The sequence below is a fragment of the Pectinophora gossypiella genome, chromosome 2 (assembly GCF_024362695.1).
Source record: "Pectinophora gossypiella chromosome 2, ilPecGoss1.1, whole genome shotgun sequence".
NCBI classification, from domain to species: Eukaryota; Metazoa; Arthropoda; class Insecta; order Lepidoptera; family Gelechiidae; genus Pectinophora; species Pectinophora gossypiella.
The window spans coordinates 1104577-1132556 of NC_065405.1; the positions used below are offsets into that span (position 1 = coordinate 1104577).

Genomic DNA, 27980 nt, shown 5'->3' on the forward strand with positions numbered 1-27980 from the left:
AGCCCTTCGGGGATACAGGTGTGATGGTATGTTATATTATTCAAATTACTCAATTGTATAACAATATTTTATGTCTATTTATTTTTTTAAAGAACGTCTTAGGCCCTGTGCCGAGGTTTTTCTTGCAGCTTCTTTTCCCCGGCTATACAGGTTGTGAGAAGCTGCAGTAGTTTTAGGCGGATGAGACGTTCGTTATGTAAATATTGTCGATTTAAAGTGTAACTATGTTACCTACCGAATAAAGATATTTTTGAATTTGAATTTTGAATATGTTGTTCTTTGATGGATTGGGAGCAAAGAAAGACATAGAATGGACTCAGTTGCTTATCGGTATAGAGTAAAGAATAGGCAATACTACGTATAGAACGGTGTTTCTCCGCCCCGCATCAATTCGTAGCGCCGACCTAACCCCCCCCCCCCCCCTATTTTTAGTCTTAAATAAGCGTAAGCACCTAAGAAGTAGGAAAGCGAAGAAAATAGTTCACATTGTTATTTAGTTCATTAATAAGATTTCAAATATATAGGTAGTTATTTTTCTTACTAAGCAGATAGGTATTTTTCCTGTTTACGATTTATTAAACTAAGGTTTGACAACCGGGCAGTCTCCCATAAACAGTTTACATACCTATATACATACACTGTACACCATTAGGTCATATAACAGCGTATTTATATTATTATTAGCAGCTACATTCTATTGTATGGGGTCGTCGAAGGACGTCCTTTATGGCGCACAATGTGGAGGGACCAGCCAAACATGGCATGCCCTGAATACTTACCATTGTCAATTAGAACAATGTCCAGTGACATAGAATTATAAACACACATACATACTGTGTATATATACAGGAATATTCAGACCATGAGTCTGAGTTGATATCAAGTGGAATTTCCTGTCGTAAAATTCAATTTTATTTGTGATATTTTAAATTGTTTTCCGTTCCATACTTTTGCGACTTTTGTACATCGTAACCAAAACTTTGAGGGATGATTCAGACCATGATTTTGAATTGATATGAAGTGGAATTAGCAAAATTCATGTTTTTTTTTTATTAATTTTAAATTCTATACTTTTGCAATGGAAAATTCCACTTGATATTAACTCTGAATAATGAGCTGAATCATACATACCCCTCAGTATTCGTTACAATGTCACTAACACCCCATACAAGTACGTACGGGTGTTAGTGACACCGTAACGAATCTGAGGGGGATATTCAGACCATGATTCTGAGTTGATACCTACCTATACATGTCCATATATTTAAATATTATGAATAATAACGTGTCTGCAGGAATCAGGCACAATATTTACAGTTTCTTCCGGTTTACGCTGAAAGCAGATCCATTTTTTTTACACTTCCTACACGCAGAGCAGCTGTCACAGAAAGCAAGTTGTTTCTTTCTAAAATATATTTACTTGCGTCTTTGGTAATCATTTTAGCGCGTAAGTACATACTTAAACAACGGATATTTCAGTGAATATGCTTACAACGTTCCCATAACAATACAATGTTACACTTATACATAACATTGTGTAAACACCTAACAAAACTATTTCTAAACCCACGCAAAACAATCGAGTGGCGTCCTCGACGACATATAACAACCAAATTACCTAGACCCCTGTCTCTCATCCATCCCATACAATCGCATTACTAAAACAACTCAATTTAAGCACACGCGTAATCTCATTTAGACTGGTAGCACGATCCTCACTCCAAGAACCAAAACATGAAGACCTCTGTGGCAGACTATAGTATAAAGATGAAACAGGTCAGCATATACGGGTCGTGAAGTCGTCATACTCGGCAATAGAAAACATTTGTTCAGATAATTTCGCAATGTGTTGGTAAAGCCGTTCCAGTTTAAATTGACGACACAATGGATGATCTAAAGCATGAAATGGTATTCCTAAGGTGATGTTATTTGTCACTGGCGGTCGTGTCTCATACACATATATATCAACTCACGCCTATTTCCCACCTTTTTTTTGACGTGACTTATTGTTGATTTGCCGCAGATGGCATTAACTACTTGGCCGGACAAATGGGGAGCGCTGAAGGCTCTCACCCGGTACAACGTTTAAGACAACAGGCCTGAGGGTGCCCAGTTGGGCCCGAACCTCTGCTCAGGGCGTCGTCTGAGAGGAAAAATATTTGAAAGAATTAATCGACCCTAGTTAGTCGATAGCGATAAGCGCTAAATGAGGGAAGACCTATTTCCCACCGGGGTAAGCAGAGACTATGGAATTCCATTTGCTTCGATCCTGACGTAACGTTGTTCGTACTGAACATATATATATAGGTCGTGTCTCAATTTTGCTTTATTTTATGTTTGGTCTCGGGTTGTCTAGATAGCAATATGACTAGACTATATCGCAAAACGACAAGATATAATTTCACCTAGATTTATTATGACCTCGTCGCAAATTTACTTGACTAACGACTTCTCTACTAGCTCGGGCTCTAAATAAAAGAAAATCGACTTTGTGATTTCAAATTATTTTTCGACAATTTCATGATAGAGTAGGTTATATATACTTGGATGTTATAGCATTAATAAAGTTAACATGCATACATAAACTCACGCCTATTTCGCACCGGGTTAAGCAGAGACTATGGAATCCCATTTGCTTCCATCCTGACGTACTTCTCATGAATCGTAAAGTTAATAAAGATTAAGTCATAATACCGGATTCTTACCGCGTTAATCAGGGATATGAGACTCCCGATATTTCAACACTGTATAATGTGTTTTAATCATGACAATAACCGCGTAAACCTCAAACAATGTGAAGTCCAGAATAATTTATATCTCTGGGAGATATATATTAAGGACAAAACCATGTAAAAAGTAAGTTTCTCAACATAAAAGACCTAAATAGGTACCCATTCTTGCGTAGAAACAAACCATAGGCTCAAGAATTGCACGTAGAGGAAAATTCTCACACGTAACATACGTAAACATGATACTATCTACGTCTATATCAGTTGGTAACCTGCTAAATGATTTAATCACACTGCCTTCACAACGAATTCTTTGTTCTCATCATCGATCAAGATAGGTGTTTATATTTTTGCCCTTCGCGCTGCGCCTGCGGTTGTGCGTCGGCGCATCGTCACGAATCATCGCACCCTGCGATCTAGTGACGGGCATTTTCACATGAACTGATTTGATCACTTGACTCAAACTCAGCTATCCACAGGCTCAGTGAGAATACTAAATATGCAATTCAGATTTAGCTATTTTTTTTCTACACAATTTTACAAAATCGGATTTCGAACATACAAGAACTTGAACTAAATAGGTTTTTGTGCAAACAAGGGGACAGAAAAACTAATATGACTACTAACGCCGCTAGGAACAACTCTGTTACCTACCTAAAACTACGCCCCGGACACTTCATACAACAATTTCATTATTGGATAGGCAAATGGCAGGTAGGTTTAATATAAAATAAAATTATGTGCCGGGCGGAGAATTGCCGTTCTCTACGTTTATTATTCTTTATCTTACACTCACACTAAAAACAAACTCCTAAAACTGAGTGAGTCAGTTGAACTCTTCACATCACTACTCCATTGGCGCATGACCACCTGAACAATGCGAGATGTATTTTGCGTGCCCAATCTTGATGCACGTGACTACTTGTTAGTTAACGTTTTACTATGATAGATTAACATCACACGACCGGTTGGAACCGAAGGCCTCCAGATTTTGAGAAACTAATTTGTGTAACGTACATCCACCACCACCTGGCAAGGGCAAAGCGAGAAGACATAAATACAATATATGAATATGCGAATACGCGACTTGTGCTGAGTGAGGCCCTTTTATCTCAGGACGTCCACCACCATCTTATGATCATTTCGACAAACATCCGTCGTGCTTTTCTTGTAATTGTTAAGTGGAAATTTGATATGATGTTATTGTCTTTTTTTTGTGTTTGGCGCCCTTTTATAATAAACTATTTCTATTCTATTCTATAATGAAGTTTAAGTTGCATTTCGTCGTTGCCAATTTAAAAGCTCTTATGTGTCGCCCTCACCAAATTTCTCTTTCGTCAAGATCGAATAGTATTTTGCTCCTAAAACATTCAGTACAAACTCTTAATATCAATTATCTTTTAATATTTTCAACACACAGTCATAAAAAAAATTTCAGGCGGAAGTTTTATTTTTAATTTCTGTAAAATTGACCCGATTGCACATAAAAAATTTTAACCTAATAATACCTAACCATACCATAGATAAAATAATAAACTATACAAAGATACATAACAAAATAAGTAGGGAAATGTATAGAATACAATCATAAAAGTAAATACGCTATACGAATAACCACATTAAAATTCATAATGATTGATTCTATTTCCCGTTGCAAAGACCACGGGATTCTATACTACGATCCTACCACACCACTTTTGCTTCTTCCATTGTCATTAAGTTTTCATGCAAAAGATAATAAAATAAAAGAAGTGTAGAAATAATAAAAACATGGAAGTAAAATAGTGGATTCTTAATTTTTTTGCGATTGCAACATAAAGCAACATGGACCTCCGCGAACCGGAGGAACTTCACTCATAATAAAATTATTATATTAAGTAAATACTTTATTTACTCCATAAACAAAACAGTTACAGAACAAAAATATTTGAAAAATATAAAACAAAACAAAAATAAAATAAATTATGTACAATTAACACTTCAACTAAACTATATTAATTAAAAAGCCCGCCTCGAATCGTACCTGGTGCAAATGTACCCATAATGCTGCTGAACAGCCAGCGATATGCGTTGCATGGACCAGATACGATTACGTAAATTAGTTAGTGAGACGACCTGGACGCGTTTCAGACGGATTGGAGAAAGATAGCTCAGGACAGGCAGAAATGGAGGCTCACAGGGGAGGCCCAGCAGTGGGACGATCCAGGCTAACAAAAATAAAGTAAAATGAGTTCAATGACACGAAAGAATTGCGTGTAAGTAAGTCATTATTGATGACGAATTTGTTCCTTTTGCAAGCTCTTTAAATACTGCGTGCACATAATAAACATTCAAAAGGAAACCCTAACCCAAAAAACAACCCACAACAAGACCCTGACCAAAATACCTGTCACTCAAAACTCAAACAACCCGAGCACCTCATACCTCGAAAAGGACAAAAGATTTGTCAGACAATTTCTCAGAATAAATATTACCTGTCGATCGTTGGCAGACTCAGTGTCAGAAATATTAGGGCTTTACTCTGACAAAAAATGGGTCCATATTGGGCCCATTCGAGTGCTATAATGAACTAATTTCACGTAGAGGGCCACAGTATACTTTTAAACCTTTAGATCAATACAGGTTTAAAAGTGTAGCCTCAGCTACACTTCTATTTCAAAGCCATGAAGCGAGAAAACTCTGCGTCTGTTTGTACATTGGTTGCCTGGAAGAAATTGCTGTGGAGTAATAAAGCCACCGCTGGAACTAAAAGGCTATAATTTTTCTCTTTATACACTGTTTGTTTTCCGTTTATACATTGTTTGTTTTCCGTTTATACATTGTTAGCGTGGTGGAGTATGCTCCATACCCCCTCCGGTTGATTGAGGGGAGGCCTGTGCCCAGCAGTGGGACGTATATAGGCAGTTTATGTTATGTTATGTTATACATTGTTTGATGTTTACGCGGTCATCATTATCTCCCTAGCGTTATCCCATTTTTCACAGGGTCCGCTTTACCTAACCTGAAGATTTGTCAGGTCCGGTTTTTTACAGAAGCGACTGCCTGCCTGACCTTCTAACCCGCGAAGGGAAAACCAGCCCAAGGTTAGGCCACATACCTCCGAAACGCATTTTGTTGGTTATTTGGGCTTCCTCGCGATGTTTTCCTTTGCCGCAGAGCACGTGTGATAATTATATTTATGATCTAAACATGAATTGTAAAAACGATTTCGAAAATCATAGGTTTAGGCCCGTGTTGGATTCGAACCTGCGACCTTGCAGTCAGAGGTTCCACACACCATTTTTATGCAACAAAGAATAATTACACTTTGGGACCCCTAAAAGCCAGGGCAACTGTACCTATAGTCCCCTCCTGTTGTTATTGAAACATAAACACAACGGGTCCAAATAAAGTTGTCCAAGTGACCTCAGTAAATATGGTCCCAGTGTTTGATGTCAACCAATCGGGGTCTGCCAATATTTACTTCCAGTTCGAGTTTGATTTCGGCACAGTTATGGACATAACAAATATTGAGTTTCGTCGACCGTTTAAAAATAAGTAAATGGTTAGTTTAGTGTAGGTACAAGGTCTATCAATCCTATCAAGGGGCAGCAACCTACCTACAGCTAACTGTACGACTTGTACGGGGTGTAAGTAACATCGTAACGAATACTGAGGGGGATGATTCAGCTCATGATTTTAATGATTCAGGTCATGGTTCTGAGTTAATATTATATTAACTCAAAATCATGAGCTGAATCCTCCCCCTCAGTATTCGTTACGATGTCACTTACACCCCGTACAAGTACGTAAAGGTAGTGACATCGTGCCGAAAACTGAAAGGGATGATTTAATATCAAGTTATTTTTTTTAATAACAATGTAAGTACCGTTTAAAATTTTAAACACATTCGCCAAACTGAAAGACAGTTTGTTGGCGAAATCATGCACTCATTACTTACTTACTTATATCTATTACAGCAAGTTTTAAACTTAATTCTTAAATGCTACAAATCTACCAACTATTCAATATGTTCATCAAATGAGTTCAATAAAAACAACTTTAATTTAGTTTTAAAGACTGGCTTACTACAACAACAGTGGGATTTTCCATCTCAAAACTCATGAAAATGTTAGTGTTTTTTTTTTCTTCGCTCAAAGTTTTCGTTACGGTGTCACTAACAGCCTTTATATAAAAAGAAACCATTAAAATACATAACCCGAAGGAAGTTCATGTTATGCATAAAGCAGATAACTAACAGCAGGATGTACGCTGCTAATTCGTTGATACTATCTAGGGCATCCTTTTTTGCGCAACTTGGCCTCTCGGTCGAGTATCAAAATAATTACTTTTGTTAATAATAAAATAATAATAACTTACTTGATTAATGTTCTGTGTAACGGCCTCTGTGGTCCAGTGGTTGAGCGTTGGGCTCACGATCCGGAGGTCCCGGGTTCGAATCCCGGTTAGGTTGTATTTTTGCATTACAGGCTGATCACCTGATTGTCCGAATGTAAAACGATCCGTGCTTCGGAAGGCACGTTAAGCCGGTGGTCCCGGTTACTACTTACTGATGTAAGTTCGTAGTCGTTACATGAGTCATGGGTACCGGTGCCGTACTTGCACCAATGTGTTATTCATTATCACGTTGATCTAACAGAAACCTCGGTGAGGTGTAGGTTAGGTCATCTTGCGATGGTCGTACTCTGGCTACCCCAATTGGGATATAGTCGTGAGATTACGTCTACCATCTCCCATAATTCAAATTCAAATTCAAAAATATCTTTATTCAGTAGGTAACATAGTTACACTTTGAATCGTCAATTTTTACATAACGAACGTCTCATCCGCCTAAAACTACTGCAGCTTCTCACAACCTGTATAGCCGGGGAAAAGAAGCTGCAAGAAAAACCTCGGCACAGAGCCCTAGACGTTCTTTAAAAAAATAAAAATAAACATAAAATATTGGTATACAATTGAGTAATTTAGCTGCCTAATATCAGTTCTCAGACAGTTAATCCCATGCATTCATATCTTCTAAATAATCACTAACTTTATAATAACCTTTTTTGTAAAGTTTTTGTTTAACTACTGTCTTAAAACAGTTGAAAGGCAAATTCTGAATGTCAATGGGAATCTTATTGTAAAAACGTATACATTGCCCCTTAAAAGATTTAGTAATCTTATGTACTTAATCGACTGACTTGTAAAGCAAGTTTATTTTTATTCCTGGTATTAACAATGTGCCGATCGCTATTTTTTGCAAATAATCCTATATGTTTTTTACATATATTAAGTTTTCAAAGATATATTGTGATGCCAAAGTTAAAATATTAATTTCTTTAAATTTATTTCTAAGTGACATCTTGGGTCCCAATTTGTAAATTGCCCCCCATACCAAGCAGACAGTAACGAGGAAGCAGCGTGGAGCATGCTAAACGTCGCTATCGCCCATCTGATGGTCACACGCTCTGATTACGCAGCCTTCGCGCCTCACGCCGAATTAGGGTTGCTAGGGATGACGCGGTAGTTGGGTTTCGGATACGGTGATACGAACAGTTACGAGTAAGGTGCTTTTATTTACTTTTTTGTAATAGGTAAATTATCATGTTGCACTTAAGAGCTCCTGATTACAGACAGACCAAAATCACCAACAAAAACATAAATTTTATAATAATGGTTCACAATTTCACCACTGTTTACAAATAATTTGCTGGAATCAGTGACTGAACTTCTGCTCTTTGATTGTACATAAAAGTGTATTTGAAAAAGGTTTTTATATTAACTTAAACGTCGTATCATCACCTATTTCTGATTGCGGTAGGCAGGAACTCCTCTGATTCGAATTATAATAATAATTATGTAATATTTATTTTATTTTCTTTATTTGCCGTAACCATTATAAGCTCTACTTCAGGGTGCTAATCGCAAATCATTTGCTACATTTTTTTCCACACAAAAATATTCATTGAAAATACCAACTTCATCACATCTCTATTCAGAAACCTGTGGTTTTTATTTTAACAAAGGAGCGGTCAAGCTCTTACTTTCCTCACGTAAAGTGCGATAATCGTCAATTGTACGGACGTTGGAAATGAATGAAGATGATTCTTTAATGTTATTTAGTGAGTCATCTTTATAATGTATTTCTTTATTGAATAGGTTCTTTCGACTTGTCTAACTGTATTTCGACGCAATTCAAATCGTTTATGGTATCTTTAGGAAGAGTTTGGGAAGTATACGAGTTATTGGAACGGAAAATGTGTGTTTTGGAACGCAGTTATTGTTAAGACGTCTTCACCATTTACTTAATATTTTCTTACCTACGACAGCTACGAGTAACTCCACTAGTTTTAAGGTTCAAGGCACACTCCGGACACTGTATAAAAATGTGTTTCGTGTGTCGCCTACGCGTAAGTGCAATATAGACACAGTCTGCGCTCTCCCTTCTACTCGTGCTTCCGGCCAGTTAAAATCCTAAAACGGAATGTCCTTTAAAATCCACCAGCAATTCTGATTACTAAATAAAAACAGATCTAAAACTAGCGAAAAACATTATCTTTTTTTATTTATCTTATTTATGAATTTTAAACAAGAAAAACGTAATAATAAGACCGACATTTTATCACGTTTTTCTAATACGTCACATTATTTATTTATTTATTATGCTTTTTATACTTTTTTTTATTTATTTATTTTGTTCAAAACACTTATTTTTTTAGAAAGAAAGAAACATTTATTATTTAGGACACCACAGACACGGATTACATATACAATATATATGTCACCGTAAAATTGTAAATATCGTTAGATTATATATCTCGCGAGATTGTGAACTGTCGAAAAATTGTGAAACGTAATATACTGCTTACAATTTAACGTATTATTATTCGTCAGATTATAATCTATCGAAGTAAAACTGTTAAATCACAATCTTACAATTGTCAAATTGTCAACTGTCCGACGGCTGTCCCTGATTGGTCGGCCATACAGTAGACCGTTCTGTGTCCATAAAGTTAGGAATAAAACACAGGTGTCAGTCAAATAAAATAAATGCTCTTCAAGATTGTGAAATCGAGTACGTATTTATTAATTATTTAGTAAGTAATCAATAATTCTGACATCACATGGTAAGAAAAAATGTATCAAAATTAAAAAATCTGAAACGTATCATTCAGTATACTTTTCGTGTGTAAGATAAACATGCTGGCGGCATAGGGGTGGCCCTAGGGCCACCCCCGCCGCACCCTAACCTACTGTTATGCCTTGTAAAAATTATGACAAAACACTATTATTCTAAAAAAGAATTATGGATATCTATTTATTAATCCCAAAAATAAGTTATACCTAACAAACCAGTATTCCTAGATGTTATTATGGGAAAGTAAAACTATTATGCTAAAAACGTTATGCAAAAAGGATTATGATAATTAAAATTATGACAAAAACATTTATGCATTTTAAGAGAATCCCAAATTAACATTATGCTCACTCTAATAGTTTTGTAACTCTATGGTATAGCACGCGAGGTGCGTTTCGTATCACAATTTGACGGTTTCACTTCGATAAATTATAATCTACCGAAAAATAATACGTTAAATTGTAAGCAATATGATACGATTCATAATTATTCGACAGTTCACAATCTCGCGAGATTCAAATCGATAGATTATAATCTAACGTTATTTACAAATTTACGGTGACATATACATTATAATGACATCACATCAGAAATCAACGCACACACGAAATATTTTCTATATAGAAACATGGAAAACGAACACAGAAACTTATACCTAAATTAAAAAGTGACGTCATGTCGGCTTACCCATGTGTGGTGGAAAGCCTGAATAAGGCTTATGCGAGAAGCGAATGAAAATTGCTCCCTCGTTACAATAATATCATAACATTACGTTACATCTTTAGAACCCAAGTATACGTAAATTCTTTAAAGTACGTTTACATGTTTTACTAATTACAAAAAAAAATAATATTTATTTTGTTTTAATTTATACTAATTTCGTGTTAGACGTATAGTAAAAAGTAACTGATTTGACTAGTTGGAATTCTTATTCATCGTAAGGCAATGACCAACATCTGCAACCGTAGGGTGGTCACAACCGCAAAAGACCCTTGCAAGGAGGTCTTATTCACCTATCTTCATGTTACAGATGGTCACTGAGCCACCAAAGACCTCAGCATGGATGTCTTGTTAACCTTATGGTCTTGTTACAGCGCAACTCATCAGCACCAAGTCGCGGCAAGCGGTTCACGTTCCAGTCCACAGTGAGACAGCTGGAGAGGCGGCGACTGGCGGAGAAGCTGTCCAAAGAGGCTGACCTCAAGGAGCAGCAGCGACGCACCGAGCTGGAGGCCATGAGACGGTGGGTAAACGCATCAAAGACCTTTATTTTCTTATTGTAGATTGCCAAAATGGCATTCCAAATTCAAATTAATTATTTCGAACTCCATATACCGTCCTTTAATTTACTTATAATACGTATAATGTTAGTTACAATTAACTTATTCTACATGACATGAGCTCTTGACTATAACCCGATGAGGTAGTCAGAGTTACATCCATACATACATAAACTCACGCCTATTTCCCACCGGGGTAAGCAGAGACTATAGAATTCCATTTGCTTCGATCCTGACACACTTCTCTTGCTCTTCTCTTCAGTTACATCCATCACAATCAATAAATAAAAGACCACAAAAAAACCCGCATAAGTTTTGCTTTTTGAGACATTTATACTTTGTAAAAACCACCTCATGTAAATTTTTTTTCGCGTGCTATCTATAGATCCAATCCAATCGTTTTTCTGATTCAGCTAAATACCCCTGAATAATTGATTGAGGAGCTCGGTGGCGCAGCGGTAAACGCGCTCGGTCTGCGATTGTTGAAGTTAAGCAACATTCGCAAAGGCCGGTCATAGGATGGGTGACCGCAAAAAAAAGTTTTCATCTCGAGCTCCTCCGTGCTTCGGAAGGCACGTTAAGCCGTTGGTCCCGGTTGCATTAGCAGTCGTTAATAACCACCAATCCGCACCGGGCCCGCGTGGTGGTTTAAGGCCCGATCTCCCTATCCATCCATAGGGAAGGCCCGTGCCCCTGCAGTGGGGCCGTTAATGGGCTGGTGATGATGATGAATTGCTTTATCTAATGAATTGAGCGATTTTAACACAACGGCGATGTCACAGAAAAAACAGGATCAACCGATCCGTTTCAGTCTGGCGCCCATGTAGTGTAGATAGTCTATCATGTCATGGAGGACACCATCTCTGTCTATTTTTACCTAACTTTTATTTTCTTTCAACACTTTGAGTATTTGTGGGTAAAAGAAACAAGTTTTCGCCCTTTGGTACTGTCATTATACATTTTTTTCATCAATAATATATAATTTCTTTGTGTCACAGAGTGGAGGAAGAGTTCCAGCGCAAGCGCGCGCGGGAGAAGGCCAACATTCGGCAACAACTCCGGCTGGTCAGCAGCGGCGCTGCCAGCATGCCCACACCCACACACACCAAGGTATATTCCATGGATATGCGGTCACGAGCATTAATATGTATACACTTTGGTACCATGTCACATTAACTTTTTTGACAAATTGAACTGAAAGTCTCACTAAATGTCAAATATGTTAGTGCGACAGAGTCCTGAAGTGGGTACATTATATTGCTCATGACTGTACACGTAACTGTCGCCTGTAATCTCTTCAAGTGCAAAGCGAGAAGACAAAAAATGCGAATACGCGACTTTTGCTGAGTGAGACCCTTTTATCTCGGGACGTCCACTATCACCTCATGATCATTTCAACAAAAATCCGTCTTGCTTTTTTTGTTAAGTGGAAATTTGATATGTCTTTTTTTGTGTGTGGAGCCCTTTTATAATAAACTATTTATATTGGCATGAAGACGGAGGATGTGGATGGATGGAGGCGGCGAAGATGTGCTGCCGCCAAAGGATAGGTTTCCGGGGTATCGACAGAGCATAGTACCCCGCTAGCCACAAGTTGGTAGTGTGTACTAGGGATCGATGATCCAACGTTGTCATCCAGTAGTTGTCTCCTCGACGTCATAATATCAATATCGTGTCCGGGATGGTACCGCTGCGCCGGCGAGTCAGCCCACCGGGTGAGACCCTGTGAGGGAGGCCCAGTGAGCGACTCCAGCCAGGTGATACGTGTCTGGTCAGAGTAGGAGGCCGGCTAGCTTAACCCGAAGTTTTCGTAACTGGTAACTATCATAACTGGTAACACAACAGACTTAGACCTCAATATATCATTACAGACACGAGACGAACCGGACGGTTCTTGTCGGGAGTCGCCTGCGCCGGAGCGGCCCCGTGACGGCAGACAACGGCACAGCAACGCATCTTCAGAGATCAGCGGGCGCAGCAAGAGCACTACCCCTGTGAGTAACAAAACAGGTGGATGAAAAAAGAGGAGGATGATTTAGCTCATAACTCATTAAGAGTGAGTGGGGCGGAAGGCAAGAAGGAAACCACTGCCTATTTTGCCCTAAAAGTAGCATGGAGATCGCTACACCGACAAGTGATGTCGGAGTTAATATCAAATCAAATCAAATATACTTTATTGCACAGAACTAAAATTTCAACAATCAGACATAACACATGAATACAGTACAATTTGGGCGGCCTTATTGCTCTAGAGCAATTTCTTCCAGGCAACCAACAAAAGGAAACAAACATTTACAACTTACGTAGATGCGGGATGGTGCAACAAAAAAAAAATACCTAAAAGTAAACTAAAGTTAATATTATTATAATATCAAGTGGAATTAATAACAAATGAATAACGATATTGAAAATAATGCATGATATTCTTAAAGTCATTGTCCTAATGTGCTAATTTGTTACACAATAGGATGTACGTCACTCAATCATATTACCTAAATCCCGATAGCAGGCTAAAATAAAACTTTACAACGAATTACATGAACCGATTCCTGCAGACACCTCCTAATTTTATTTTAAGTTATACTTACCCGTCATTTTCTTAACCGCCGAAAAGGAAAGGAACATGCATAGTTTGTACCCGCAATCTTTCAATTTTTTTTTTTTTACCTTTTTGCTCACCTTATGGTTGTCTGGAAGAAATCGCTTTAAGCGATAAGGCCGCCATTTGCCATGTACTTAGTTAAGAGACTTTTTGTAATTATTTCTTTTTATTTTGGTGCAATAAAGTGTATTTGTATTGTATTGTATTGTAAGGAACGGATGATTGTCAACAAGTTAATTTTAAAGCAAATAAATAACCCGGGCGAATAAAATAGGCATCTCGCTGGTATGTAATCCGTTTGACGTGCTGTCTAATTAACTCTGTCGGGTTATTGGCCGATGTAAAATTTTTAGACGGTTGTTTTAGATTTCTACTTTAAATTGACGTGTATTCCATAAATTTTATGCCTGTCGATTACCCGTCCCTTTCTTTTTCAACGGATAAGAAAATGACAGGTATAACTTAAAATAAAATTAGATGGCGTCTGCAGGAATTAGCACCATTATTTTTACTGTGGCGTATGTAGCGGTGACGTGAAAAGAAAGCGCGCGAAGTACGAGATCGGCTGGCGGCCCCCACACCTCACCTCCTAAAATCATGGCTGTCATTGAAATACCTCGCTTTAATTCGCACAGGTTATAATATAAATGTGGTGTATCGCAGGTGGAGTGGCGCGACAACGAAGTGCGGGTTTACCGCGACTGGGCAAGCGGGGTCACAAGCGGCACGGCAGCGGCGCACGCGCACCCGCCCGCCTGCGCGCGCATGCCCATGTCCACACACGTCGTCTATAATGGTGAGTCCATAACATAAGTAAACTAACACTTATTGTTAAAACAAAAAATAATCGGAAGATAATTTACAGTCCCAAGATAAAGAAAAGTGTGGTGATAGGTGATTAGGTAGGCCACATCATTGATTTATTTTTGGATGAAAAAAACAATCGCTAAAATAGAATATTGTTTTCTTACATACATAAAATCCCGCCTATTTCCCGTTGGGGTAGGCAGATACTTAAACTTTATTGAATGATATTGAAAATGTAATTATGTTTGAGCGTGTATCAAAATTATTATATGTCAAAGTGACAACTACCTGTCAAGAAGAAGGGGCCGGCACTGCGTATTCCGTCATTGACGAAGCTGCATTCTATTTTTGTAATTTCATATAATAAAAGTATACGTAATAATAGTAATAGTAATGTAATAATGGTAATAGTAGTATACGTGGACTATGACACAGAGAGACAGAGAGAGATTGGAAGCGTTTGAGATGTGGTGTTGGCGAAGGATGGAGGGTATAAGCTGGACTGAAATGGTGTCAAATGAAAAAGTGCTGGAAAGAGTTGAAGAAAAGAGAACCATATTGAAGACTATAGAGAACCGGAGAGGAAATATGATTGGCCACCTGATACGACACGATTCATTTATAACAAACATAATAGAAGGAAAAATTGAAGGGAAGAGAGGAAGGGGTAGACCTAGGATAACATTTATGAAACAAATAAAAGAGAAGGTGCAGGTCATGTCGTATCGGGAGGTGAAGGTTTTGGCGGGAAGAAGAGAGGAATGGCGGTTACTCCACCGACAAGAGCGCAGCTCTTAAATAGAGAGAGAGAGAGATATAATAAAAGTAATAAAAAGTCTATAAACGGTTGAAACAACACTGAATTTTATTGAAGAGCAACATTCCAAGGCGGCGCGTATTCAATTATGTTATTTTTATACATTTCGAATAGGGTGAATGCAGATGGATACAAGGGTTGGGGACGACCAAAGAAAATGTGGATGGATTTTGTGGACAGTGTGAATACTGAGATCACTGACAGAGATGAATGGAAGAAGAATTCACGTCATGCCGACCCCACTCAGGGCATAAGGATGATGCCCTTGCTATTCCTACATTAAATTATATGACCAATTGTTTAGTTATTGTATAGGTTGCTTCACTGCAATTGCAATAAAATCTATTTCAGCATGCAAGGTGCGTTTGGCCTTCGGAACGCAGTAGGAATTTTAATATAATACAAGTAACCTTGTCTTAGTGTCTAATGTTAATAACATATAAGCACGTATTTAGGGTAAGACTCCTAATTTTGTTTTATGTATTTTAAAAATAAATTAATGTAGAACAAATAATTGTTGAATGAAGGAGAGCGCTTGGACTGTGTCTCTCTCGCACTTATGCATTAGACGGCACCTGTAAGAATGAGATTTTTGTATGGAGAAGCCAGGGTCGGTTAGAAACATAGAAGCGTGAGAATAACAATTCCTGAATATTTGCCTATTAAATTCTAAAGCCTCTATAAACTAACACTATATTGCACTGAACAATAAAACCCAGCTAAATTCCTAGCTCACCCTCGTAAATATCCCGTTGTAAATCTACCGCGACCACAGAGCACTTAATATTAGCGATATGCCGCGAGAGCATAGCCGGTAGGACCAAAATATGCACATAACGAGCATATTATATGAAGTAACGATCGTATTGTAAAACTTGGAAACCACAACTAGCGCATGTGTTACTACGCAATGAACAGTGGGTAAATCGATGTAGCCAGATATGGATCGTATACTAGGCTCAAGATAAATTATAAAATTCCGATTACTAAATAAAGACAGACCGAGAACTAACGAAAAACATTTTCTTTCTATTTAACTTATATATGAATGAAATAGATGTATTTAATTTATTAATAAAAACTTAGTCTTTTTTAAAAATTTATGTAACATAACATAACATAAACAGCCTATATACGTCCCACTGCTGGGCACAGGCCTCCCCTCAATCAACCGGAGGGGGTATGGAGCATACTCCACCACGCTGCTCCAATGCGGGTTGGTGGAGGTGTTTTTACGGCTAATAGCCGGGACCAACGGCTTAACGTGCCCTCCGAAGCACGGAATCATCTTACTTTTTCGGACAATCAGGTGATTCAAGCCTGAAAAGTCCTTACCAAACAAAGGACAATCTCATAAAGTGATTTCGACAATGTCCCCATCGGGAATCGAACCCGGACCTCCAGATCATGAGCCTAACGCTCTAACCACTAGACCACGGAGGCTGTCCGTGATTAAATTTAAATTATAATTAAATGATTTTTAAATTAATCCAGCATTAATGAATTAACGTTTATGTGCACATGCATCATGTTCAAATAATCCACCTCGTGTCATTTCCGCAAAGGTACCCATCAAACTAGCCGCGTTTCCACCATTTATGAATTATAATCAAGAAAAAGTTATGTCTGACATTTTATCACGTTTTCTATAACGTCACACTGTGCTATTTCTTAGAAATTCCATAGTAATTTCGTGTTTTGACGTTTAGTATCTCCGGCCAAGTAGTTAAATGCCATCTGCGGCAAATCTAAAAAAAGATGTTTAGTAAAAAGTAACTGATTTGACTAGTTGGAAACTAGCCTAATGTCTTGGTGCGGCCGCTTTTCTCGCCAACGTGAGTTAACAGGCAACATGTAGTACTTAGGGCATATCCCCCTTGTTTCTATGATCTGCGACCGTGACCTTACCTATAGTGTGGGTATTACCATTAATACTTTTAATACAACTACTTACTTAGTCATGTAGTTCGTTCCTTTAGACAGTACATAACTCGCGCCCGTATTCCCTTTCGGGGCGGGCAGTGTTACGAGTTAGTGGTAGATAAGTACTTGGCAACCAAATTGGAAGCGAAGTTCTTAAAAGGTGGTAACTGTCATTCCTTTGATGTTTACAACATGCTGATTCTAGCAGAGAAGGAAATGTACCTATTTATTTCTTTTAATATTTTGGGAGGCCTACAGCTCTTAAAAACTATAGCAAAGAAAAGCTAAGCCAATGACTTAACTCTCTCAGTCAGGTTCCAAGTTAAAGCCCCTGTGACTTGCCCATTCCGTTCTGCATTGCCGTACTGATAGCTCCCATCTCCGCCTCTGCAACCGTTGAGGTCTTAAGCTGTATCCCTGAGCAAGGGTCCCGCATTATATCCCGTAGATATACCCCTTATATATGTATCTGTCCTATAAGAAAGAAAGGGACGCAAAACACAATAACAATACAAAAACATCAGACTAACTAACCCTCTAACCAACCGTCTTTCCTTGCAGCGGCAGCGGAAGTAGAAGCGTTCAGCGGCTCACCCCGCTCAGACAACTACCGGTTAGAGTTCGCGCGCGGCCGCTCCCCCCGCACACCGCGCCCCCCGCGCCTGCTCGCTGCGCGTACGCCGTCCAGCAGCGGATCTGAGCTGTCGCTCCGACAACCTATCAAGATCAGGTGACAATGACAACATATTAGATTCCTTCAATTGTGTGGGATATGAGGTGGATTACCAACCTCTGCAACCTTGATGTCATGGTTTTTATTGAGTCGTCGTCCCCCCCCTAACATGGTTCAAGTAACTGCTAGATACGGTCACGAGCATTAATATGTATACACTTTGGTACCATGTCACATTAACTTTTTTGGCAAATTGAACTGTAAGTCTCACTAAATGTCAAATATGTTAGTGCGACAGAGTCCTCAAGTGGGTACATTATATTGCTCATGACTGTACGTACATCAGTAAGTAGTAACTGGACCAATGGCTTAATGTGCCTTCCAAACGGATCATCTTACTTTTGGACAATCGCGTGATCAGCCTGTAATATTCTAACCAAACTGGGGTTACAAAGTGATTTTTCTGATATATCCCCAAAAGATATTGCTTCGACACGATATTTTTCCATTACAGAAACCCAAAAGCTTAAAAACTAAAATTTATAGTTATTTATAAATTGATTGGTGATAATGTGCATGAATAAAATTTACTACTTTACGATGTGTTTTAGCTACTTTTGACAACAGAGTGCTTTTCAACTAAATTGCCGATATTTTATAGCTGATTGTTTTAAATTACCCAAATCGTCAGCTTGGCCACAGAGAGTAGAAATTAGCAATTGACAACACATTATTATAATTTAAACAAACATATTGACTTGCGTGAAAAAGTTTCCAAGTCACCATCATTCATTTAAGAGCTGCGCTCTTGTCGGTGTAGCATTCTCCATGCTGCTTTTTTAGGAAAAAATAGGGCAGTGGTTTCCCTCTTGCCTTCCGCTCCGCAACTGTCTGACGCGAGTGTGATGGCGCCCAGAGTAGTCTATTTCAAACTCGTCCTAGGACTCCTGTCCTCCTGCTCTGAGTAGTACTGACAGTTACTGCTGCTGTCCAAGTCATAAAGATTAAAAATACAACGTTCTCATACTTTATCCTCCTAACGCCGAGCTTTCCAGACACAATAATTAAATAATGAGATTTGGGTATTTTAAAAAAACATTCGGTCTTCCGACTTTGTACCTATTTAAACTTATTATTTACCTACCTAAAACAGAACGATTTAAACCCTATACGCAAATGTAATAATGGCTCTTTTTGTCCAAGCTAGATATTATTAATGTATTTCGATGTAATATTTAACATTATATTGTTGTTTCCGAAGGTGGTGAGCCGTAGTAGCGCTATAGTTAACAACTAACTGCCTTACGCCAACCAATCGGAAGGTGAGTGCTTCGGACCGCTTGCGACGAGGTTATTAACATTTGAAGCTGAATAGATGCTTCGGCACACTAAAAGCAGTAGCAAATGTACAAGAAACTGTATGAAAAGTCACACTAAAAAATCTGATAAGTGGATTAGAAGCACACCCCGGACACTTCATACAAACAACTTCGTTTTACACAGACACCACACAGACATTATCGTATACGCGCGTCTGTGTGTGTGACGTCTGAGACCATACGATTTAAGTCTAAAACTATGTTCGAGGGTGGGGTGAGGTAAACCTAGCTCAGCCGCTGGTGGGGAGCGGAGAGTTGCCGTTCTATACGTAGTATTATTCCTTATTCTAAGTTATAAGTTAGGACATACATAAATACATACAGATATACGGTTAACAAACACATATTTCGCTTCGCTGCAAATGGATAAAAACAGCAGCTGAGCAGGCGTGGGCTGCGAGGTTACAAAACAGTTCAAACGTGCGTAATAGATTTAACGAATGAGTGTGTAGATATTTTTATGATTTCAAAGACAAGTATTACAGAAACACAACGTTGTGGAAGAAACTTTCACGGGAATTAAACATGACAACTTCTATCGTGTGGGTTGTGAGGTGGAGTACCAACCTCATCAACCCCGGTCTCAGTGTTACTATTGAGCTGCCAAAAGCCCCTGACATGGCTTTTGTGACGACTACTTACTTACATCAGTAAGTAGTAACCGGGACCAACGGCTTAACGTGTCTTCATCATTTTACTATCAGACAATCAGGTGATCAGCCTGTAATGTCCTAACCAAACTAGGGTACTAAAATATTTTTTGTGATATGTCCCCACCGGGAATCGAACCCAGGACCTCCGGATCGTGAGCCCAACGCTCAACCACTGGACCACGGAGGTCGTTCATGACAACTAAACGCGGTTGTAACGCGGACCCGGGAAAAACCGCTTCGCGCTGCCTCTAACCTGCTCCTGATTTTGGTGTGCCGAAGTCTTAAACTTGAATTTGATGGAAATATATAGGCATATAGATACATAAACTCACGCTCATCCCTTTTCAGATGGGGTGTTATATTTCCATCAAAATCATATAATTTTCCTGGCATAAAGCTTCTTTTAAGAAACGTTAGAGTTATACTTAGAAATTACTATAATAATTGACGTTTTTAGTTTTTACAAAAATGGTATGTAAACCCAGCGTAGATTCGGTAGTATACTAATTAAATTATTTACTTAAATAAAAATGCATGACTTTCTTGTAAATGTATTTAGACTTGGTGAATGATGCGATTTGCATGTAGAATTATTTTCTTAACCATGTTTAAAATAAACCTGTAGATTATTGGCATTACCTACTTATCTGCTTATTTTTTCGAAATTTGAAATTTAATTAATATATTTTTAATTAATAGGTCTAGATATAAGTACGTGTACCTTATTGAATATAACTTAATTAGAATGACGTTTATCAGAACTGTTGGTACACTTTGCTGCACCTTCCGCACTAGGCTGTATGCCATATTTCTGTCGTTGTCATTCCAATCAAGCTATATTTAATATGTATGAGAATATAAACGTTGCTTAACTTCCTGCATTGTCATGCGATCTACAGTGAGTCTACAAAGGAGGAACCGGAACCAGAAGAGCCCGCCATAGTGCCGACACTGCGCCCCTCAGGACCTGCGCGTGCGACGCTAGCCATACGATAATTATCATCTTTAATCAACATAACAGCCTGTACATGGCTCACTGTTGGACACAAACCTTTCCTGGAGGAGGAAGGGTGTGGAGTATACTCCACCACGCTACTCCACTGCGGGTTAGTGGAGCTATTGGGCTGGTAGCCCGGACCAACGGACTAACGTGTCTCATGCGTGTAATGCGCGATTTTTAAACCAACATGTCTTCATAGATCGTGATCTTTTTCCCATACGAATTTAAATTATAATAATAACTTCTAAGATTTTAACAATTGTTTTGGAAATGTATTAAAATTGAAAATGTAAAACAAGTTAATCAAAATTAACGTCAACTAACAATTGTGTTTAGGTAATTTAGCTCATGTATAACAGCAAAACAGAATCGATATCTATATTTAAATCAGTCATTTAAATTATTGATTGAAACAGGAGAGCTTACACGTCTCTTCTTGAAGAGCTTACATGGAACAGATTAAAGGGAAGGCGAACGTTGTGTACAGTCATGAGCAATATAATGTACCCATTTTATGACTCTGTCGCACTAACGTATTTCGTGACGTATTTTCACATTTAGTGAGACTCACAGTTCAATTTGTCAAAAAAGTTAATGTGACATGGTACCAAAGTGTATACATATTAATGCTCGTGACCGTACGTATTACATAATATAAGGAAGTGAAATAACTGGCCTTTGATAGACAAGAATAGAAAATGCTACAACGAGAGAATGGCTCTAGTGATGTGATGATTTAAATGATTTAACTTCAGCGCTCAAAAAACATCTCACTTGACAGTAAAAGCTTGTAAATTGATCGTTGTACCTACTCACGAAGACCTTATTAACTTACAAGAAAAGAACGTAATTACACATAGAAATTAAGTCCAAATTCTGCAAGTCATCGATAGTGACTTTGGAAGTAAGTATTGTTGGTCGAATTCAGGTACGAATTCAGATAAACATTTTGAAGAACAATAAAGCAATCCTTACTAATGAAATCCAGCCTATTTTGCGGAGTGTGTGGGACAGGATAGGGTCCAATATGCTTCAAGGTGTCTAGCCCCCGGCGCACCCAAGATATCATCATCATCAGCCCATTAACGTCCCCACTGCTGAGGCACGGGCCTTCCCTATGGATGAATAGGGAGATCGGGCCTTAAACCATCACGCGGGCCCAGTGCGGATTGATGGTTATTAACGACTGCTAATGCAGCCGGGACCAACGACTTAACGTGCCTTCCAAAGCACGGAGGAGCTCGAGATGAAAACTTTTTTTTTGTGGCCACCCATCCTATGACCGGCCTTTGCGAAAGTTGCTTAACTTCAACAATCGCAGACCAAGCGCGTTAACCGCTGCGCCATCGAGCTCCTCAAGCTCCAAGATATCATGTGCCCCCCTAAATCCATGCCTGTGCCAGTTTCAGGGCGTGATTGGAAAAGGGTGCGTCGCGGAAATAGATTTCATTCAGTATTAGGGTCAGTCCTTAATGGTACTAGATCCGGCTATGAGGGTTATACATTTATTGTAGGAAGGCTGCAGTTTCCGCAAAACTGAGTCGTTGCGACCCTATTTCGCGAGCATTGTTTACTTTTCTTCTTTCATTGTCGAATGTTTGGAGTAGTAAAGTAGAGCAACTTCAGGCATAGTGACGTCAGCAGGGCTGCCCCCGAGAAGGGTGAAAATATTCAAATTCGGAATTCTGAATTCGAAGTCTGGGCCCTTGAAGAAAGCTCGACTGAAAATATATAAAACCTTTGTGATATACGAACTGCTGCAGATTAAAAATGCGCCAGGTTTTTTATATATCTAATCAGGCTTAAATACTACACTTTTGTCTATTAAACTACTCGATAAATGTATTATACTCATCGCCAGATTTATAAGTCAATTTTATATTACCACAAAGCCTAATTGCTGCAAAGAAAATAAAAAATCTTTTATTTTCAATGTTTTTCACTTATTTCGCATCGGTGACGCCATGTAGGTATAAAAAATAAATGTCAGCGTAAATCAGGAACATTTATGACCACTTCCGAGACATTCCAAAAATATTTTAGCACTAACATTCTAACAGCTGCTTCCAGTGGCGGCCCTAGGGCGGTGCGAGGTGTGCCACTGCACATGGCGCCAAAATAAGGGGGCGCCAAAGTCAACCAAGACTGGTTCACCCTGGCCGCAAACTAACTTCACCGGGTTAGAAAATAACATATTTAAAACAATTTGCAATTCGCCCTGGTTCACCAGAATGGATGAATTGCACAGCTACCTAGAAATGCCTACTGTCGCTGAAGAAGCACAGCAGCGTAAAGCAGTACACAAAGAACATTTGGTCCACCATCCTAATCCTTTAGCCAACTCCCTCCTATCCTCTTGGGACATAAAAAGACTGAAACGTGCGAATGTACTTACGGACTAATGGACTACAATGCAGCGCTGGCTGTATAGTTCAAAACAGTGAAAATAACAGAACAAATTAATCTGATAATAGTCTAGTGACTGATGGCAGATAACAAGGACAAAAAAAAGATTGCGGCCACATAAAACTCATATCGGGTGGCCATAAAAAACTTTTTTAAAAGATTTAAATAGGTGAATTTATCGGCCGTAAACTAATCGAAAAATTTTGTATTTTAAGGGGCTGAGGGGTGCCACTGTGAGATCTCGCACCACCTAAATAAAGGTTAAAGGTTGCCTGGAAGAAATTGCTGCATGAGCAATAAGGCCGCCTGTTGTGCTTTTCTGTATATGCTCTCCTTATCTCTGTATTTTGTGTCCATTGTCCTCAATAAAGTATTTTATCTATCTATCTATCTTAATATTTTGCTAGGGCCGCCACTGGCTACTTCTTACAGGTTTACTAACCGTATCGTAATGTGACTCCGAATAGTGCTTTAACTCATGGTCACTTGTATAGATAGGTATAAACATAGTATAGAATATAAATACATGAGTGCCGATTCTGGCTGCACAAACTTAAATTTAATTTAAGTTGACAGTTCTATAGCTAGCTCGTTCTTGTACTCATTGTAAGAAAAGGACGGCACTACTTTTAGAGATATCAAACTGAAATAAAATTAAGTTTCTGTCAGCCAGAATCGGTACTTTATTATAATAATGATAATAATTATGAATGTATGTTTCTAGAATATGATATTTTTTATAATCATAATCAATGCAATAGATATGTCTTCCGTAAGAGTTCTGGAGCTTTAATATAGACTTAACTAGACTTACTTTTAGCTTATTCTCTTTATCAGTAACGAAGATTGTGAAATTAGTTTTTTCATCATTTTATTCGTATTAAAATTGTATAATTTGGACATTTCTTCATTTATATACATAAATAAATAACCATGGAAAAATATATTCGAAAGATCTGAATTCATTTTTCAAATTTTTAATCTAGCATTGGCGGGCCTTGCTTTACATTCTTATATTTGAAAACCACCGATTACATCACCGATTGAGAAATTGGTCGGTGTACTGCGGAACGGAAGGCTATTGGGGCAACCACCGTTCTACACGCCCTATCTATGGAGTATTGAAGGCGATTACTCCACCGACAAGAGCGCAGCTCTTAAATAAAGAGAGAGAGATTTGAAAAAAGAAAGTGAATTATTGATTTCCGTAACGATTAAAAATAGCTTAGTAAAACTTTAGATTTCCATTCCGTGTTATGATATTTTAAAAATTATCATTGAAGAAACTAATATTACAATCTATTGTATACGACGTAAGAGCCGGTGCTAACTCATATACGTATTATAATTATGTTACATACACCTCTGTAGAGGTTCTTTTGAATACTTAGTAATAGCAGTGTGTAGGTACTGGTGTTTGTTTATCCAGAAAATTATAAAAAAGAATAATACATAGTTTATTAAAATGTAACATCAATCTTACATTATTTTAAAGCTGTTCATCAAAAAAGCAATATTGCAATTTGACATTTGCGCATATAAAATTAAGCGCTCGATGACAACAAAGGTCAAATAGCAATATTGCTTTTTTAGATAAATTGCAGCAGGCTCGCGACCATGGCGCTAGTGTCGCAGTAGCCGCATAAAACTATTATGATTTTTGAATTAGTTCCATTAAAATCCTACTATTTTAGTTGGAAAATTCAACATACTACTTCCCTTAGTTAAAAAAAAAAAACATTCTGAAACATTCGCTCCTTTCAGAGTACCAACCTAATCTAAAAAGACAATTATTATTGAAACTATAGACATACAACGCCTAAGACGCACGCACAGCCGTCCAAATGCCCCCAATCGGTCCAAAATTTCGTGTCTCAATTAACCTTTTACGTCTATCAATCATATCTACCCTTCGTATTGTATATCTTATCCACTACCATGAGTCGATCACCAATGTCTACCTCACACTACAAAAATCTCATGCCGCCTAACGCGCAAGTGTGAACGAGATAGACAATCTGTGCTCTCCCTTAGTCCTTAGCAGTTAACGGCTCATCATCACCAGCCCATTAACGTCCCCACTGCTGGGGTACGGGCCTTACCACCACGCGGGCCCAGTGCGGATTGGTGGTTATTAACGACTGCTAATGCAACCGGGACCAACGGCTTAACGTGCCTTCCGAAGCACGGAGGAGCTCGAATGAAAACTTTTTTTTATGGTCACCCATCCTATGACCGGCCTTTGCGAAAGTTGCGTAACTTCAACAATCGCAGACCGAGCGCGTTTACCGCTGCGCCACCGAGCTCTTCAATTTACGGCTATTTAAGACTGAAGTAAGAGCCAGAAGGACTGAGGTGTAGAGATACAAATTTTATAAGAGATATAAGAGATAAAAATTAGAGTTACCGTTCGTAGTATTTATTATTCTTTATTCTATGACAACGGACTTGAAGTAATTTATAATGTCTGAACAACACAATGAAAACTGAAGTTTCGATTGAAATATCTGTGAATCATGTGTAAATCGCAACGCAAGTTTTTTTATGATATCCATGATGTACTAAAATATCAATGTTTAAACATAATTTAGTCTAAGGAAATAAACAGTAGTGGCTATTCTAGCGGACACAATCTTAACTTAATTTTAGTTTTACAGCTCTTAAACTAGTGCCGTCCTTCACTTGCAATAAGTGCAAGAGAGAGATAGAGCTAGTTTTAGTCCTGTCAAATTAAGAACTTTGTAGCAAACTATTGTTTTGCATGATTTTACCTTACAAAAGACACATAAAAACCTATTGTGTTATTTTCTCGGATTAAATTAGTGTCATACGATTATCTTTTGTGAGATGTTTTAATGTATCTACCTTTATCGCGATTTGCGGGTATTTCAATTGAGTTCAAATTTTCTAAAGCTCGTTTCAAACTAATACGTGGAGTAGTTCGTTTAACAAATATGGCTCTATGCCACAGCCTGGACAGTCCATACAAAAATCTCGTTCTTACTGTGCCGCCTTACACGCGCGTGTGAGCGAGATGGACAGTCCACGCGCTCCCTTACTCCTTAACGGGCTACAGATTAAATAGACTAAAAAGGTGATTAAACCTCGCTCAGAGTGTCCGTTCTGTATGTGTTTATTCAATGACTAAAAATCACACGACACGAGCCACACATATCTATCCGATGTATCTTTCGCATACAAACTCTAGCTAGGCGTAAAAGCTGGGTGTACACAATTCCTTTAAGGCCGGTTGGAAGGCGACCAGGGTGCGGCTAACTGGGTTACCGGTGGGTTGACCACACGCCGTGTCGCGACGGTGATCGATTGTTCTTACACACCTACCCCTTAACTGCCTAGTATTACTACATATAATGTTAACTTACCTTCCCCTTAACTGCTTTCTCTTGCTAACGTGTACTTTTATGTATGTCTTGAGGGAAGTTTTATCGAAAACTTTGGTACCGAAACTCTAGGTATAATTGTTAATTTTGAAAATTAAGTTTTCCAAATAATTTTAATGCAGGATTAAATATTATTGAATTCGTGTCCACCTTTAATATAGGATAATGAAAATAAAAATTACGTTCGTATAGTTTTTGTAATCGATATCTCGACATTACAAAATAATATATGTCAATTAAAAAAAACAGAGAACGTTACAAAAAGAAAAATTAAATTAAATAAAAAAAGGTTTTGTTTTGAACAGCGTGAGTGTCTTTACTATTCGAGTAAGGCTGTTACGTAACCTATGTTTACCTACCTACTTACTTAAATGTTTTATATAATGAATGGATAAACAAACACACTGACATATTAATAACTTGTCTATCAATAAAATAATGTTATAGAAGTTTCTGGTGCAATATACAATAATAACAATTTAAACATTAAGGTATATCCCCATACTGTGCTTAAGACGCTCAATGTATTGAATATATGTCTGTAAATAAGAAAACTTAACATTATTAATTACAATAATCTCTAGATGTAGTTAAAATCGATACGTAAATTTAATATATTGTATAATCGGACAGTAAACGAAATAATCGATATATTTAAAGTGTATAATGTGTATAGATTGGTGCATGTATATAAAGTTGTATAATAAGCATTGTTTATCCCAAAAACAATAAACACTTGTATTTCAAATGTTGACTTTTATTTGTCCCATTATCCTCATTTTAAGTTCGCGACTGTGATTAAGTAAAATGTCATAACCATTTTAAAATGCCAAAACCATATTTTAAAATGTCAGCTAGGTAAAATAAAGCGGTTGACATTTTCTTATTAAATTATGCATGAAAGAGAATAAGTATTATTAACTTCTTATAGTGTGGGTTGTGAGGATTACCAACCTCATCAACCCGGGCGTCAGAGTTATTATTGAGCCGCCAAAGGCCCCCGACATGACTCATATGACGACTAGTAGTAGTAACCGGGACCAACAACTTAACGTGTCTTCCGAAGCAGGGACTATTTTACTTTTGGACAATAAGTTGACCAGGCTGAAACATGCTAACCAAACCAGGGGTCACAAAGTGATTTTTGCCATATGTCTCCACCGGGATTCGAAGCAGGGGCCTCCAGATCG

At 38.1% G+C, this 27980-nt stretch overlaps 1 protein-coding gene across 2 annotated transcripts in view; it reads left to right on the forward strand.

The window, feature by feature from the left end:
- LOC126373544 (uncharacterized) overlaps nucleotides 1–27538 on the forward strand; it is a 214569-nt gene extending 187031 nt beyond the window's left edge. The window contains exons 15-21 of one of the 2 annotated variants that reach the window (XR_007567327.1): nucleotides 10944–11092; nucleotides 12128–12239; nucleotides 13001–13123; nucleotides 14395–14527; nucleotides 17840–18008; nucleotides 19213–19273; nucleotides 20883–27538. Coding sequence is in view for 1 of the 2 variants with exons in the window: in XM_050019668.1 (XP_049875625.1) it covers nucleotides 10944–11092; nucleotides 12128–12239; nucleotides 13001–13123; nucleotides 14395–14527; nucleotides 17840–18008; nucleotides 20883–20979 (783 nt within the window). In the remaining variant the exon portion in view is untranslated. The remainder of the gene's footprint in view (nucleotides 1–10943; nucleotides 11093–12127; nucleotides 12240–13000; nucleotides 13124–14394; nucleotides 14528–17839; nucleotides 18009–19212; nucleotides 19274–20882) is intronic. The other variant, XM_050019668.1, reaches the window with a different exon arrangement.
- Nucleotides 27539–27980: the final 442 nt, after the last annotated feature.